Genomic DNA, 12,806 nt, shown 5'->3' on the forward strand with positions numbered 1-12,806 from the left:
TTGGGAAGTTTAGGATCCTTCCCTTCATCCTCTATTTGAATCCTCATGCAAGAAGATGAAAAGCTGATTTCATATCAGGAGAACTGGAGTTGATGTTTTCTCTCAAATTCACAGCAATGAAGGAGTGGGTTGGGATTTTCTCCCTCAAAGGGGAGTTCCTGCTAAGGCGTTCATTATATGGGTCCAGGCACCTTCAGCTTGCATTTGGGGACCTTTTGCCTCAATGTGTCTGAGGGAGTCAGAGGCAGATCGATGATTTCTTATGAGCTGAAAGACTACCTCGGGAACAAGAGGAGTAAATAAGGCAGGGGCTTTTCCCAAGAGAGTGGCATGTGGTCATCTCAGCTTATCAGTTCTCAAGCTTAGCCATGAAGCCCAAGTTCTACCCTCTCTTCTTTCCTTCCTTCCCTTTTGACTGTCTTGAGAAGTATTTAGAAGAACCTCCCTTCTGACCATTTTCTCCCTCCCTCCTCATTTCCACAGGGATCTGAGTGAGAATGCCATCCAGGCGATCCCCAGGAAAGCATTCCGTGGAGCCACTGACCTAAAAAACCTGTGAGTTGCATCCTACATCAGTTCAAAAAGAGCTGGGGAATGATAGGTCTGGTTTTCTCCCCTTACGTCTCCTTCCAAGTGATTCCCAGTGGGTACCATTCAGACTTCCCTGCAGAGTCATTCTTGAAGAGAGTAACCTGGAGTCAAAGTGTGCCTTTAGAGAAGTGTGCTTGTGCAGTAGAGCCGCCACGGCCAAAAGTTTATTCTTTTAGAGAAGGAGCCTTGCACACTAATGAAGACCAGTGGGCTTTGGGGAGAGTGATTGAACATCATTGAGCAAAAAAGCCACTGGCAGGGTGGGGTGTTCAATGATAATATCTCTTGGCCTTTTTTGCTCTTATTCTTGCCTAAAAGTCCTCTACATAATTCCAGTGTTTATTCCTTACCTTCCTAGCTCTGTCCATGTCATTCTATCCTAAGCTACAGTCTCCCTCCCCTTTCTGTGACCACATTCCCTTAAGGAGCTGTGTTTTTCTGTCTAAAACTCTCTTTCTTCCTTTGCTCTACAGGCAGCTGGATAAGAACCAGATAAGCTGCATTGAGGATGGGGCCTTCCGAGCCCTAAGAGGCCTAGAGGTGCTGTAAGTATTGTTAGGGCTCATCAGGCAAGGATAAAGGGAAGAGGGGAGACTTTATTTTAACCTTCTCCTTAATTGCCTCTCGTAGATTATTCAACCATTTCGTAACACTTTGTGTTTGAGGAGTTTGACCACTATTTTAACAGATTGGGGGTTAGTCAATTTACAGACACATTTAGTGACTTGTCTGACATTACATAGCAAAGATTCCATTGTATTATGACTTCCAATTTTCCTCTCTGTTGCTTAAGCCCGTTCATTAAGCAGGCTAACTTTGGAAGAGAACAAAGATCCTGTTCTTTGTCTATGACATTCCATCTGTTCCTCCTCTTCACCTCTGCTTTGTAGAATCCCTAGCTTCCCTCAAGACACAGTTCAAGTGCCACCTTCTACGCCAGCCCCCAAGTTGTTAGCATTCTCTCCTTCTTTTTGTGTGTGAGGCAGTTGGGGTTAAGTGACTTGCCCAGGGTCACACAACTAGTAAGTGTGTCAAGTGTCTGAGGCCAGATTTAAACTCAGGTCCTCCTGACTCCAGGGCCGGTGCTTCATCCACTGCACCACCTAGCTGCCCCTACATTCTCTCCCTCCTAAAAATTCTTTGTGTTATTTTGTATTTTTGCATTTACTTATCTGTATATGCTTTGTGTTCCCCAAGTAGAATGTAAGCTCTTTGAGGGCAGGAGTTCTTGGTGTCACTTTGTCTTTCGATTCCCAGAACCTAGAATAATTCCTTACACATGGTTGGTTGTTGTCCTTCATTCTCAAAGAGGACCAAAATGGCATCACTATGTTAGAGTCGAGTTACAGTGCATCCAACTGTGGCTGAGCAGACTGAGATGAGCTCAGAATGCTCTGCCCCACACAGGTTGGGCACAAATAGTCCCCATGAGCATTTGGGGTTGATTCTCTAAATGTGCTCATCTCCCATTTATTTTGAGCTACTTCAATTTTGCTTTGCTCATAGAGCACAGCACCTTCTCTGATGAGGGCCCATTATGGTGGACCCTTAATATGTATTTGTTGAATTGAATAAAATTGAAATAAAGCCTTCAAAAATATCCCTAGGGATGAATTCCCTCTGGGAAAATAGATTCATCAGAGCCTTACTTCTTGCCCTATTCTTCAGGCGATCTCAGTCACAACTTCATATGCAGAGATGATTCTTGAATCACTCATCTTCTTTGAATGCTTTCAAGGTGTTTTCACTCAGAGAACACTCTCATAGACTCTTTTAAAAAAATAAACATTTTTATTTAAATTTTTGAGTTCTAAATTTTATCCCTCCCTCCCGCCTTCCCCTCCTCCCTCCCTGAGGCAGTTAGCAATCAGTATGGGTTATACATGTGCAATTATGTAAAACATTACCATATTAGTCATTTTGTACAAGAAAACTTGAATAAAAGAAAAAAATGAAAGAAATTGAAAAATAGCATGCTTCAGTCTGCGTTCAATCACTATCAGTTCTTTCTTTGGAGGTGGATAGTATGCTTCATCATTAGTCCTTTGGAATTGTCTTGGATCATCGTATTGTTGAGAATAAAGTCATTCACAGTTCTTCATCAAACAATATTGTTGTCACTGTGCACACTGTTCTCTTGGCTCTGCTCACTTCACCATACACCAGTTCCTACAAGTCCTCATAGACTCTTTTATAGAATATCTCAAAGGTCCTAGAGCAGTCTGAAGCTTTAATAGTTTGAACTAAATAGTGAGGCCACCCTGTATTTCTCCCAGCCTCCTCCTAGGGCTTACCTGTTCTCTTTGGTTTCATCTTATCTGCCCAACCTTGTTTCTTGGGTTCATAGGTTTAGAACCAGAAAGAATCTCTAGAGGGTATCTAGCCAAACACCCTCCTTTTACATCTGGGAGCTCCTCCTAAACCCTCTGTTTGAGGACAGTGACTAAGAAATTCATCTCATCATTTCCTATCCTGCTGACCTCCTGGATTTCATGATCTCCAGAAACTTAGCATTTGCAAGATAAAATCAACTCGCACCTCCTCATCACCCCCTGTCCCTGGGGGTCCCTCCTTTCCTTTGATTGAAGAGGGTGGAGGTTGGACATCAGAGAGCTCCTCCCTAATCCTCTACCTTTTTTTTTTTTTTTTTGGTGAGGCAGCTGGGGTTAAGTGACTTGCCTAGGGTCACACAGCTAGTAAGTGTTAAGTGTCTGAGGTCAGATTTGAACTCAGGTCCTCCTGAATCCAGGGCCAGTGCTCTATCCTCTGTACCACCTAGCTGCCCCAATCCTCTACCTTTGAGGAGGAAAATCAAGGAAATTTGCTTCATCATTTCCTACCCTCTTGATCTTTTGGATTTCATAATCTCTTCTGCAAAATGAAATCCACTCTGAAACTCACATCTTCTCGGTACCCTGTGCCCCCGGAATCCCTCCCTCTCTCTGATCAGAAAAGATGGAAATTGGACATTGGAGACCTCCCCTCTTATCCTCTACCATTTGAGGAGGGCACTGGGGGAATTTATCTCAGCATTTCTTAGCCTGATGACCTGGATTTCATGATCCCCAGAAACTCACAGCTTTGCGAGATGAAATCAACTCTGAAACTCACACCTTCTCTGCAATCCCTACCCCTGAGGTCCCTCCCTCCCTCTGGTTGAGAGGGAAGGGGTGGACATCTGGGAGCACCTCTCAGACCTCCTGTTTGAGGATGGCAGCCAAGGAATTAATCTCATCATTTCCCACCCTGCTGACCTCTGAAATTTCCAGATCTCCAGAAACTCATCCTTCTACAAAATGGAATCAGCTCTGAAACTCACACCTCCTCAGATCATTTTCCACCCTGACTGGCTACTCCCCCTCCCCAGTGCTGGGTAACCTTCCCCTGCCCTGGTCCCTTTTAATTTTCTTTTTGTGTGTTGCCTTCCCCTGTTAGATTGTAAGTTCCTTCAGGGCAGGGACTCTCATATCTTTCTATGCCTAGCTACAGTACAGACATGGTGCCTAGCACTTAGTAGGCTCTTAATAAATGTCGATTGACTATTGACATGTGAGGAAACTGAGACCTAGAGATGTTAAAAGATTTTTCCATGATCCCAGGTAGGTCATAGGTACAGTTTGAAGTCAGTTCTTGCTGATACCAAGTCTGGTGCTCTATCAATTGTCTTATACTGTTTTCCTGTTCCTCAGGAGGAATTCTCTAGTCTGCTGAGTCCTTAGATGGTGCTTACTCACTCCAGATGTCCTTTCTCCTCTCCTCCTTCCTTTAAGGCCTGCTCCAGTTGCCACTGCCTCCTCCATTCCCCCATGATGTCTTCCTCCCGTGGTCTCCAGTGTTGCTGTGTGCCTCTTCAGGCCTTGTTGGTTTCTCATAGTGAAGAGTTCTAGACTTGGAGCCTGGAAGACTTAGGTTTAAATTTTAACTTCAACACTAGCTGTATGACCCTGGGCAAGTCACTTCATTTTTGAGAGCTTTTGTATCTCTTTTTCCATTTGGCTTTTCAAGCTGTTGACTTTTTTCTCATGACTCTTCTGCATCGCTCTCATTTCTCTTTACATTCTTTCCTCCACCTCTCTAAATCTTCCTTCTATCTCTCCTACTTTCTCTTCAAAGTCCCTTTTGAGAGATTCCATGGCCTGAGACCAATTCATATTTTTTTTTTTGGAAGCTTTGGATGTAGGGGCCCTGAAGTTGCTATCCTCTTCTGAGGATGCACCTTGATCTTCCTTGTCTCTGAAGAAACTTTCTATTGTTCTTAACTTTCTTTGCTTGCTCATCTTGTCATTTTTTTACTTGACTTTTAACTCCCTCTTACAATGGGACACTACTTCCAAGCTACACTGTCCCAAGCTTCAGGGGGTCCCAGGTGTTTCGGTTTGAGGGAGGGCAGGTTTTTCTCTCTCCTGGCCGGTTCTCTGGTCTGAAGATAACCTCAAGCCAACTTGCTAATTAACCAGCCAGCAGAACTTTGTGTGCTGTGGTGGTTCTTAGCTTGGATGAGCCTGCGCCCCTCCCCCACCTGGGTCTCCTGCAGCTCAAGATTTCTTCCTGGTTCCCTGCTGGAGTGGGATAGCCAAATTCCTCCTTAGGTCCCACAGACACCCCTGTATTTACCCCCCTGGCCAACTGTTCAGCCCTCTCATGACCGTAAGCTTAGTTCCAGATGATACTGGTACTGCAGCTGATTCAAAGGCTCGGGGATAATTTCCTCTGGCACAAGGTACCTAGGGACTGTGTTGGTGTGATAACGGGGTTGGACTCTTCTTGCAGCCCAGCAGCCCCCTTTAATCTGTCTTTGGCTGGAAAATAATCTCAGCCCGTCTTTTTTGTCCACTTTACTTCTGAGGTTCAATTTCTTTACCTGTAAAAATGGAGATAATAATACCTGAAGCACATGTAGATTGTTGTCAGGGTCAAGCAGGTTAATAGACATAAAATGCTTTGAAAAACTCAAAGTGTGATAGGGATGTCTGTCGATGAACTCTAGCATTTATTGCCCATTCAGAAGGAAATGAACATGCCTAGTGTGCACCAGGCACATTGTAAATATTATAAACATTTGATCCTCACAACAATCTTGTGAAGAGGTGCTATTAATACCCTCATTTAGCAGATGAGGAAACTGAGCAGACAGAGGTTAAGTGACTTGCTCAGGGTCACATAGTCATTGTCTGAGGCTGGATTTGAACTCAGGTCTCCTTGACCTTAAACCTGATACCCAAACCTACTGTTCCACTTAGCTATCTCATTTGGGTTTTTCACACAGAACATGGGACCTATTCCTTGAAGGAGGGACTATGTCCCATGTTTCCTTCATACCCCAGCCCCTACAATGCCTAACACACTGCTGAGCATATAGCAAGCAGTAGGTAATTATTGGTGCTTTAATTGGTTTAATTGGTGCTAAGATTTTCACATTCATCAGAGCAGATGACCAGATTTCTACTAGATTACCTCATGATTAGTCCTCATATATCACCATCCATTTGCCATCTGCTGAATAAACAACATTGGTTTCCTTGTGTATAGGACACTGAATAACAACAATATCACCACCATTCCTGTTTCCAGCTTCAACCACATGCCCAAGCTCCGGACTTTGTGAGTATGCCTTGGGAGCAAAATAGAAGTATTTCAATCAGCCATTTCAGTTATCTAATAGAGTATGATAAGAAGAAAAGCCAGTGAAAGTTTCTTGAGGGTAGAGCTCTTAAATCTTACCCATTTCTCTTAAGTTTCTCTCACATTCTAGCATGGTTATGGGCTGTGTGTATAACTTGGTGATTGACTGGTAGAATTGGGGGTGGGAGTAGGTCGGGGACAATGGCTAATCTAAAAATACTTTATAATTGCTTTTCCCTTTGAGATATGCTAGGTAATATTTGGCTGCAAATTTTCTTTCCTAATTGTACTTTGTCTCAGATAATTGAAATTACTCTCATTTACTGAGAATGAAACAACTTCTCCTAAGTGGGATGGGGATCCTAGATTTAAAGCTGGAAGGGCCCTTAAAGGTCAGCTGGTCTAGGCAGATGGCTTGGGGGAAGGGGATGGCTTTGGGGAGGAGGATGGATTGGCTGAGGGAGAGGGGAGAGCCTTGCTTTGATTGTAACCTCCCACTTTTCACCTTTGCCTCCAGCCGTTTACACTCCAACCACCTTTTCTGTGATTGCCACCTAGCCTGGCTCTCTCAGTGGCTGAGGCAACGTCCTACCATTGGGCTCTTCACACAGTGTGCAGGACCTGCCTCCCTGCGAAGCCTCAATGTGGCCGAGGTCCAGAAGAGTGAGTTCAGCTGCTCAGGTGAGGAGGACCACAGCTCTCCCTGCCCCTGCCTCCTCTAACTCTCCCCTGCCCTTGGATTCTTCCTATTACAAGATAGAGAGAGAACAAGAAGCACGTGTTTCTCTAGTCTAATCTTATCCTTCCCACCCTGTGTGTTTCCAGAAGCATCATGTAACAACTACCAAGGATATAGATATCACTGTTCTCTTTCTATATCTATAGCTGTATCTATTTTCTGTAGATCACTGTATCTATTTCCATATCTATTTGTACCAAAAGTTTCAATTCAACAAGGAAACAAAAGTTTTGCTGTTAAGCGCTCTTTCTTCCCTTTGCTCTGTTGGTGGGAGGTAGGTATATCCAGATATAACTGGATATATCTTTCCAAAGGAAAAAGGTTTCTTGGTAATGTGACTTGATTAGGTAGATGTGGTTATCTCGCTCAGCCATAACAGATATGCTCACAACCCTGAATCAAACTTGAAAACAGCTCTTCTCCCATTGGACATGAGAGTTCAAGACCTACCTAGGCTAATGAACAACTATCTCTTGGTCCAGTAGCTGCATGCTGGTCCTTGAACTTAATTTTGTACAAAGCAGAAACTGCCCAGACCCAGAGTCATTAATCACTCACCAAATAGGAATCATGATATGTGTGGCTGGAAGTCTAACAAGCAGGAATGTCTCAAAGTTTGCCATGACTTCGAGAAACCCCAAGAGAAAGATCCCCTCCCCTCCTCCAAAAACAAGGAAAAACAAAGATGACTCAGCTTTGCAAAATAGTTTTCAATATGGAGGGGGAGTGGAGACCATAGGGAAGAAACAGCATGGCCATGCGGTCCCAGCAGCTACTGAATGTGGGTGTTGAGGGTCATTTTTTTGTATCATGAAATGAAACTTTTCCCCTTGTATTTGAAGCATGTTGGTTCCTTATTTTGGGTGTTTTCTCTCTGTGGTGTTCTCTTCCTTTCGTGTTCCTATTCTTCGCTTGGGTAGCAATCGAGCATAGACCCTGGCCGCAGAATTCTTACTTACTTTATTTATTTATTTATCTATCTATCTATCTGTTTGTTTGTTTAGTGAGGCAATGGGGGTGAAGTGACTTGCCCAGGGTCACACAGCTAGTAAGTGTCAAGGGTCTGAGGTCGGATTTGAACTCAGGAACTCCTGACTCCAGGGCCGGTGCTCTATCCACTGCGCCACCTATAGCTGCCCCTCTTACTTTATTTTTAATGAATAAATGAAGAAGGGCTTTATTAGGTGCTTCCTGTGTGCTAAACACTGAACATAAAAACAGAGAGGCAACAAGGCCTGTTCTCAAGGAGCTTGCTCTCTAATGAAGGAAATAACACTTGTAAGGCAGTGATGACCAGGAAGAAGTGCCCTGGTTTGCAAAGTCAGAGGACTGGTCCAAGGGGAACTGATTCTGGTGCCCTTTCTGGTAGCAGTGGCAGCATTGATTGGAATGCTGCATTAGGCCTGGAAAGAGGAGGGGTGAATGACAAAGAGGGTACACATGCAGGGCAGATGACAAGAAAATTGGGAGGTTGGGATGTGAAGCATGGCTGGGGCTGGCTGGATATGGTGGCCGTGCAAGGCACTCATGAAGCAAGATTGAGCTTAAAGACTCCAGTGGACCTCACAGGGGTAATGCTTAGTTTCTTCCTAGTTGGAAGGTTTCACACAGAGTGATCACGCTGAGCATCCCTTAGCAGGACTGACTGTCTTTTGGAGCATTAGCTGCTTGTCTTTAGCGGGGCTCACCCTGTTGGAACTTGTGTAGTGCTTTGGAAACCGGAGAGACATCGGAGGGCCTGTAAGAATGCTGTAGACACAGAACCTCAGTCCTCCATACTCCCTTCCTAAAAGTCTCACCCACGCCTAAGCCCAACCTTGTTGTCTGACTTGGTGCCACTGGTAGCACCATAGGTAAGAGGAAGAGAGGGATGCAGTGACTGGCAGAAAGTATCAAAGTCTCCCTGGACAGAGAACCAAGAACTTGGCTAGTTTTGTGACAGTCTACACGGATATGACATAGAGTGGGGCCAGTGTGGCTTGCCCTTTCTTAGCATGCCCCAGGCATTTAGCATGTATTGTCTGCACCCATTGTTGGCACTTAATAACATCCTCCCTTGGATCAATGATTTGTGTGTCTGGCTTCTTCCTCTATCAGATTGTAAGCTTCTTAAGCTGTGTCAAACATGTCATTTCGACCCCAGTGCCTTGCACATAGTAGGCACTTAGTAAATGTTAAGAGAACTGAATTGATAGCTATGATCTGGTGCCATTATCGATGTCTCCAGGGGCAGAAGTAGAGCACAGGCCCTTGATGATCAGTCTATCAGAGCACTCAGCAGCCTGTATTGAGAGCTCCTCTCTCAGCATCCTGCTGGCTGCAGAATATTCCTTTTAGGCCATCCTAGACTGGCCATTGGCTGCTTACATGGAGAAACACCACTAGATCTTTACAGAATCTTTGTTAGCTCCCTGACTTATTGTGATGGGTTTCCCACCTGCCCCAATGTACTTCTGATTAGCTGCTGGGAGCCACTATTCTTATAGGAACTGCTTTTCTTACAAGCAGTGATTATCAAGCCATAGCTTTCTTGGAAGAATGTAAGTCCAAGAGTGATTTTGGGTTTGTTTTCATATTCGCGACCCCTAGCCCAGTGACTGGCATATCGTAGGTATTTAACAAATGCTTGTCGATTGATTGGTGAATTCTCTCATATCTGTTTCTCATACCTCTCCATATCCAGTCAGCCCCAGCCATGCCCCACATTCCAACCTCACAATTTTCTTGTCATCTGCCCTGTATGTGCTCCCTCTTCATCACTCATCCCTCTTCTTTCCAGGGCCGATACAGCATTCCAGTCAATGCTGCCACTGCTACTAGATCTAGTTTCCACCCCCTAACCTTTAACGCAGAGAGAAAGAACTTTAGAAATCTAGTCAAGGGTTCTTAGCAGCCTGATGAAACCCAGGGATCCATCTCAGAATCACATTTTTTAAAAAAATGAAATAAAATAAATAGGATTACAAAGGAAACTGATTAGGGTGGACAGGGGCAGCATGTAGTGGGAGATGTGAAGAAGAGGGAAAGTGAATGTCACTACCAGAATTTCCAAGTGTGACTGCATTGTAGCACAAGTCCCAGGGAGACTTTATTGTCCCAACCACGGCACTGTGTATCTTCCTTTGGCTTTCTGCTCTTAGGAAGGCAGCAAGGGGAGGTATATGTATCTGGATTTCTCTTATCCCCAGTCATCTCGTGTCCTCTAGCACTGCTTGGTGACTCCCCATTGGCTGGGGGGTGAGGTCAGTCTTCTGGTATTAAGTGAGTCTGTGATGCTGAGTTCTTCCTGACATAGCCCAGGCTGCAGCTCTTGATGCTCCTGTCTGCTAGTCCACCTTAGCAACCCTGGAGGGTGGTTGGAGAGCCCCAGTCCTAGCAATGGAGTTAGAATAAGCTCTATGATCTCTTCTAAGTCTGTTCTGTAATTCGCTAAGTTTGACAATGGCTTTTCACTTACAGTGTAGAAGGATCTCCTTCTCCTTTACATCACACCATGGCCCCCATTCTTGCTCCTACTGGCCCGACTCAGTGTCACCTTATGAACAACGAATGCTGACACTGTCAATACTAGCTTCTTATCTCACATAGGCTAAGACATTTTTGATCAGAGCAGCCATGATCTCACTGTGAAAGGGATGAGAGAATTGTTGCTTCTCTGAGAGTACTTAAGATGTGTCCACATTGGCAAAGCAATGGGGTGAATTGGAAATAGGATTAGATTTAGAATCAGGTTGTGCTCTGTCATTTCTTTGATATGTGACCTTATGCAAGTTACTTAGGTTTCTGAACGTTTAGCCAGAGGAAGAAGATCACTTGGACCCTGGAGGAAGGCAGAGAGCTGGGTTCGAGTCCCCACTCTATGCCTTTGGACAGCTCATTTAACCTCCCTAATCCTCAGGTTTCTTATCTGTCAAATTGGGAGGTACATGATCTAGAGTGGTCTTGTGGAAAGTGGTCAAGGTTTGGGGGTTAGAGGACCTGGGTTCAGATCCCATCTTTGCCTCCTATTCACCCAAGGGGCAAGTTATTTGACTTCTCTGAATGTCAGTTTTCTCATCTTTAGAATGAGAGTGTTAGACGAAGTGACTCCCATGATCCCTCAATGCTCACAGATTAAGAATCTGTGGATTTTTGATCTCTCCCAGCTCACAGGTCTCTTCCAGCTCTAAGTTTACTAACCTCATATATAAAAGGAGACAATCATATTTGTATTATCCATCTCTCAGAGCTGCTATGAGAATCAAATGAGATAATGTGTCTAAAGCACGTTATAAATTGTAAAGCCTAAACTAACATCAGCTATTTAGTTCTATTTATTATCGTCTCTCCTCAATTTAGAATTTCTTTTTTAAATAGTAATAAACATTTGTATTTAAAGTTCTGAGTTCCAAATTCTATTCCTCCTTTCCTCCCTCTTCCCCACCCCCGCCCCTGCTCCTCCCTGAGGTGGTAAGCAAGCAGATATAGGTTATACATGTGCATCAATTTAGGATTTCTTAAGACACATACAAATCCTGTACCACCACTAACACTGTCCCCTCCCCTGCCACCCCATTCATAGTTACTGATGTTGGTTCAGGAGGATCCCAAACAAGGATAGAAAAGAAGGGAACAAGCACCTACTATGTGCCAGGCACCATACTAAGTGCTTTTATGACTATTATCTTATTTGATCCCCAAAGCCCTTGGTGCTATTATTATCCCCTTTTTACAGTTGAGGAAACTGAGGCAGGCAGAATGTAAGTGGCTTGCCCAGGGTTATATAGCTAGGAAGTGTCTGAGGCTGGATTTGAACTCGGCAATGGTAACTTATTCTAAATCAGTGGTAAGTCATTATCATGGGGTTCTGTTGTCCATTTCTTGCTCTGTATGGCATAGGGGAAGAAATGTTGTAATAGTAAATCAAACAAACCAGCGCCTGTGCATGGAGTGCCTCCTACCTTCCAAGGGGTCACACACTTTTTGTCCATTAGCCACTGTTTTTGCTGCCCTTTGTAGGTCAAGGGGAGGCTGCCCGGGCCCCTGTCTGTACCCTGTCCTCAGGCTCCTGCCCACCCATGTGTGCCTGCAGCAATGGGATTGTTGACTGTCGTGGCAAAGGACTCACCGCTATCCCGGCCAACCTGCCTGAGACCATGACAGAGATGTGAGTACTGGGGGACGTGTCCACGGGGAGGGAGGCAGGCTGTGGCCAGGCTTGGCTCAGATCCCCTCACTTCAGATCTTCTGGGACAGCAATCCCCTGGAATGAAGAAGCTTTTTCACATGGACCTGCCTCCTCTGCTCAGATGAATTGGGGAAGATTGGGGCACTGTGGGGACCTGGGAGCCTTTTCCAGACTGGATTTTGGGGCTGAAGGAGGGCCTGGGTTCCCTGAGGGGTTCTTGTGACTTGGATTCTTCTCTAGAAGCTGTGTTCTTAGCACCTAGCAAAGGATCAGGACTGTTGACTTCCATTTCTGTATGTTAATAGGATGGAGAGCCACTCTAATAACCTTGAATGTCTACCTTAGGTTCTGAATCTGTAATTGAGGAGGGCACTACTTTCTCATTGGGAAAGAAGTACTATCCAGGTGGAAATAAATGGCAGCTTTGGGACATCCTTGGAAAGGAGAATTGAGTCATGCAGCATAGTGGATAAGAGGGCAGGCTAAAGTCAGGATGGCCTGGGCACAAGTCCTGGCATGTGACTTTGGGCAAATCACGTAACCTCCTGATGTTCCAGGCAATTCTATAAGCCTCTAAGTCACAGAACATGTGCTGATCTGCATTGGTATGTGAGATTTTAAAAAATTTCCTTGATAGCTCTCTGTATTAAAAAAAAGCATAGATCTGAACACACACAGAGTACCCAC

The 12,806-nt window shown here is 44.7% G+C and overlaps 1 protein-coding gene across 1 annotated transcript in view; it reads left to right on the plus strand.

Moving 5' to 3' along the window:
* Nucleotides 1–12,806, plus strand: part of SLIT1 (slit guidance ligand 1) — a 248,127-nt gene that overhangs the window by 169,779 nt on the left and 65,542 nt on the right. Inside the window, 5 exon segments of the mRNA XM_043983001.1 lie at nucleotides 484–555; nucleotides 1,065–1,136; nucleotides 6,121–6,192; nucleotides 6,731–6,894; nucleotides 11,951–12,098. Coding sequence (XP_043838936.1) covers nucleotides 484–555; nucleotides 1,065–1,136; nucleotides 6,121–6,192; nucleotides 6,731–6,894; nucleotides 11,951–12,098 — 528 coding nt within the window.

The sequence above is a fragment of the Dromiciops gliroides genome, chromosome 2 (genome assembly GCF_019393635.1).
Source record: "Dromiciops gliroides isolate mDroGli1 chromosome 2, mDroGli1.pri, whole genome shotgun sequence".
NCBI lineage: Eukaryota > Metazoa > Chordata > Mammalia > Microbiotheria > Microbiotheriidae > Dromiciops > Dromiciops gliroides.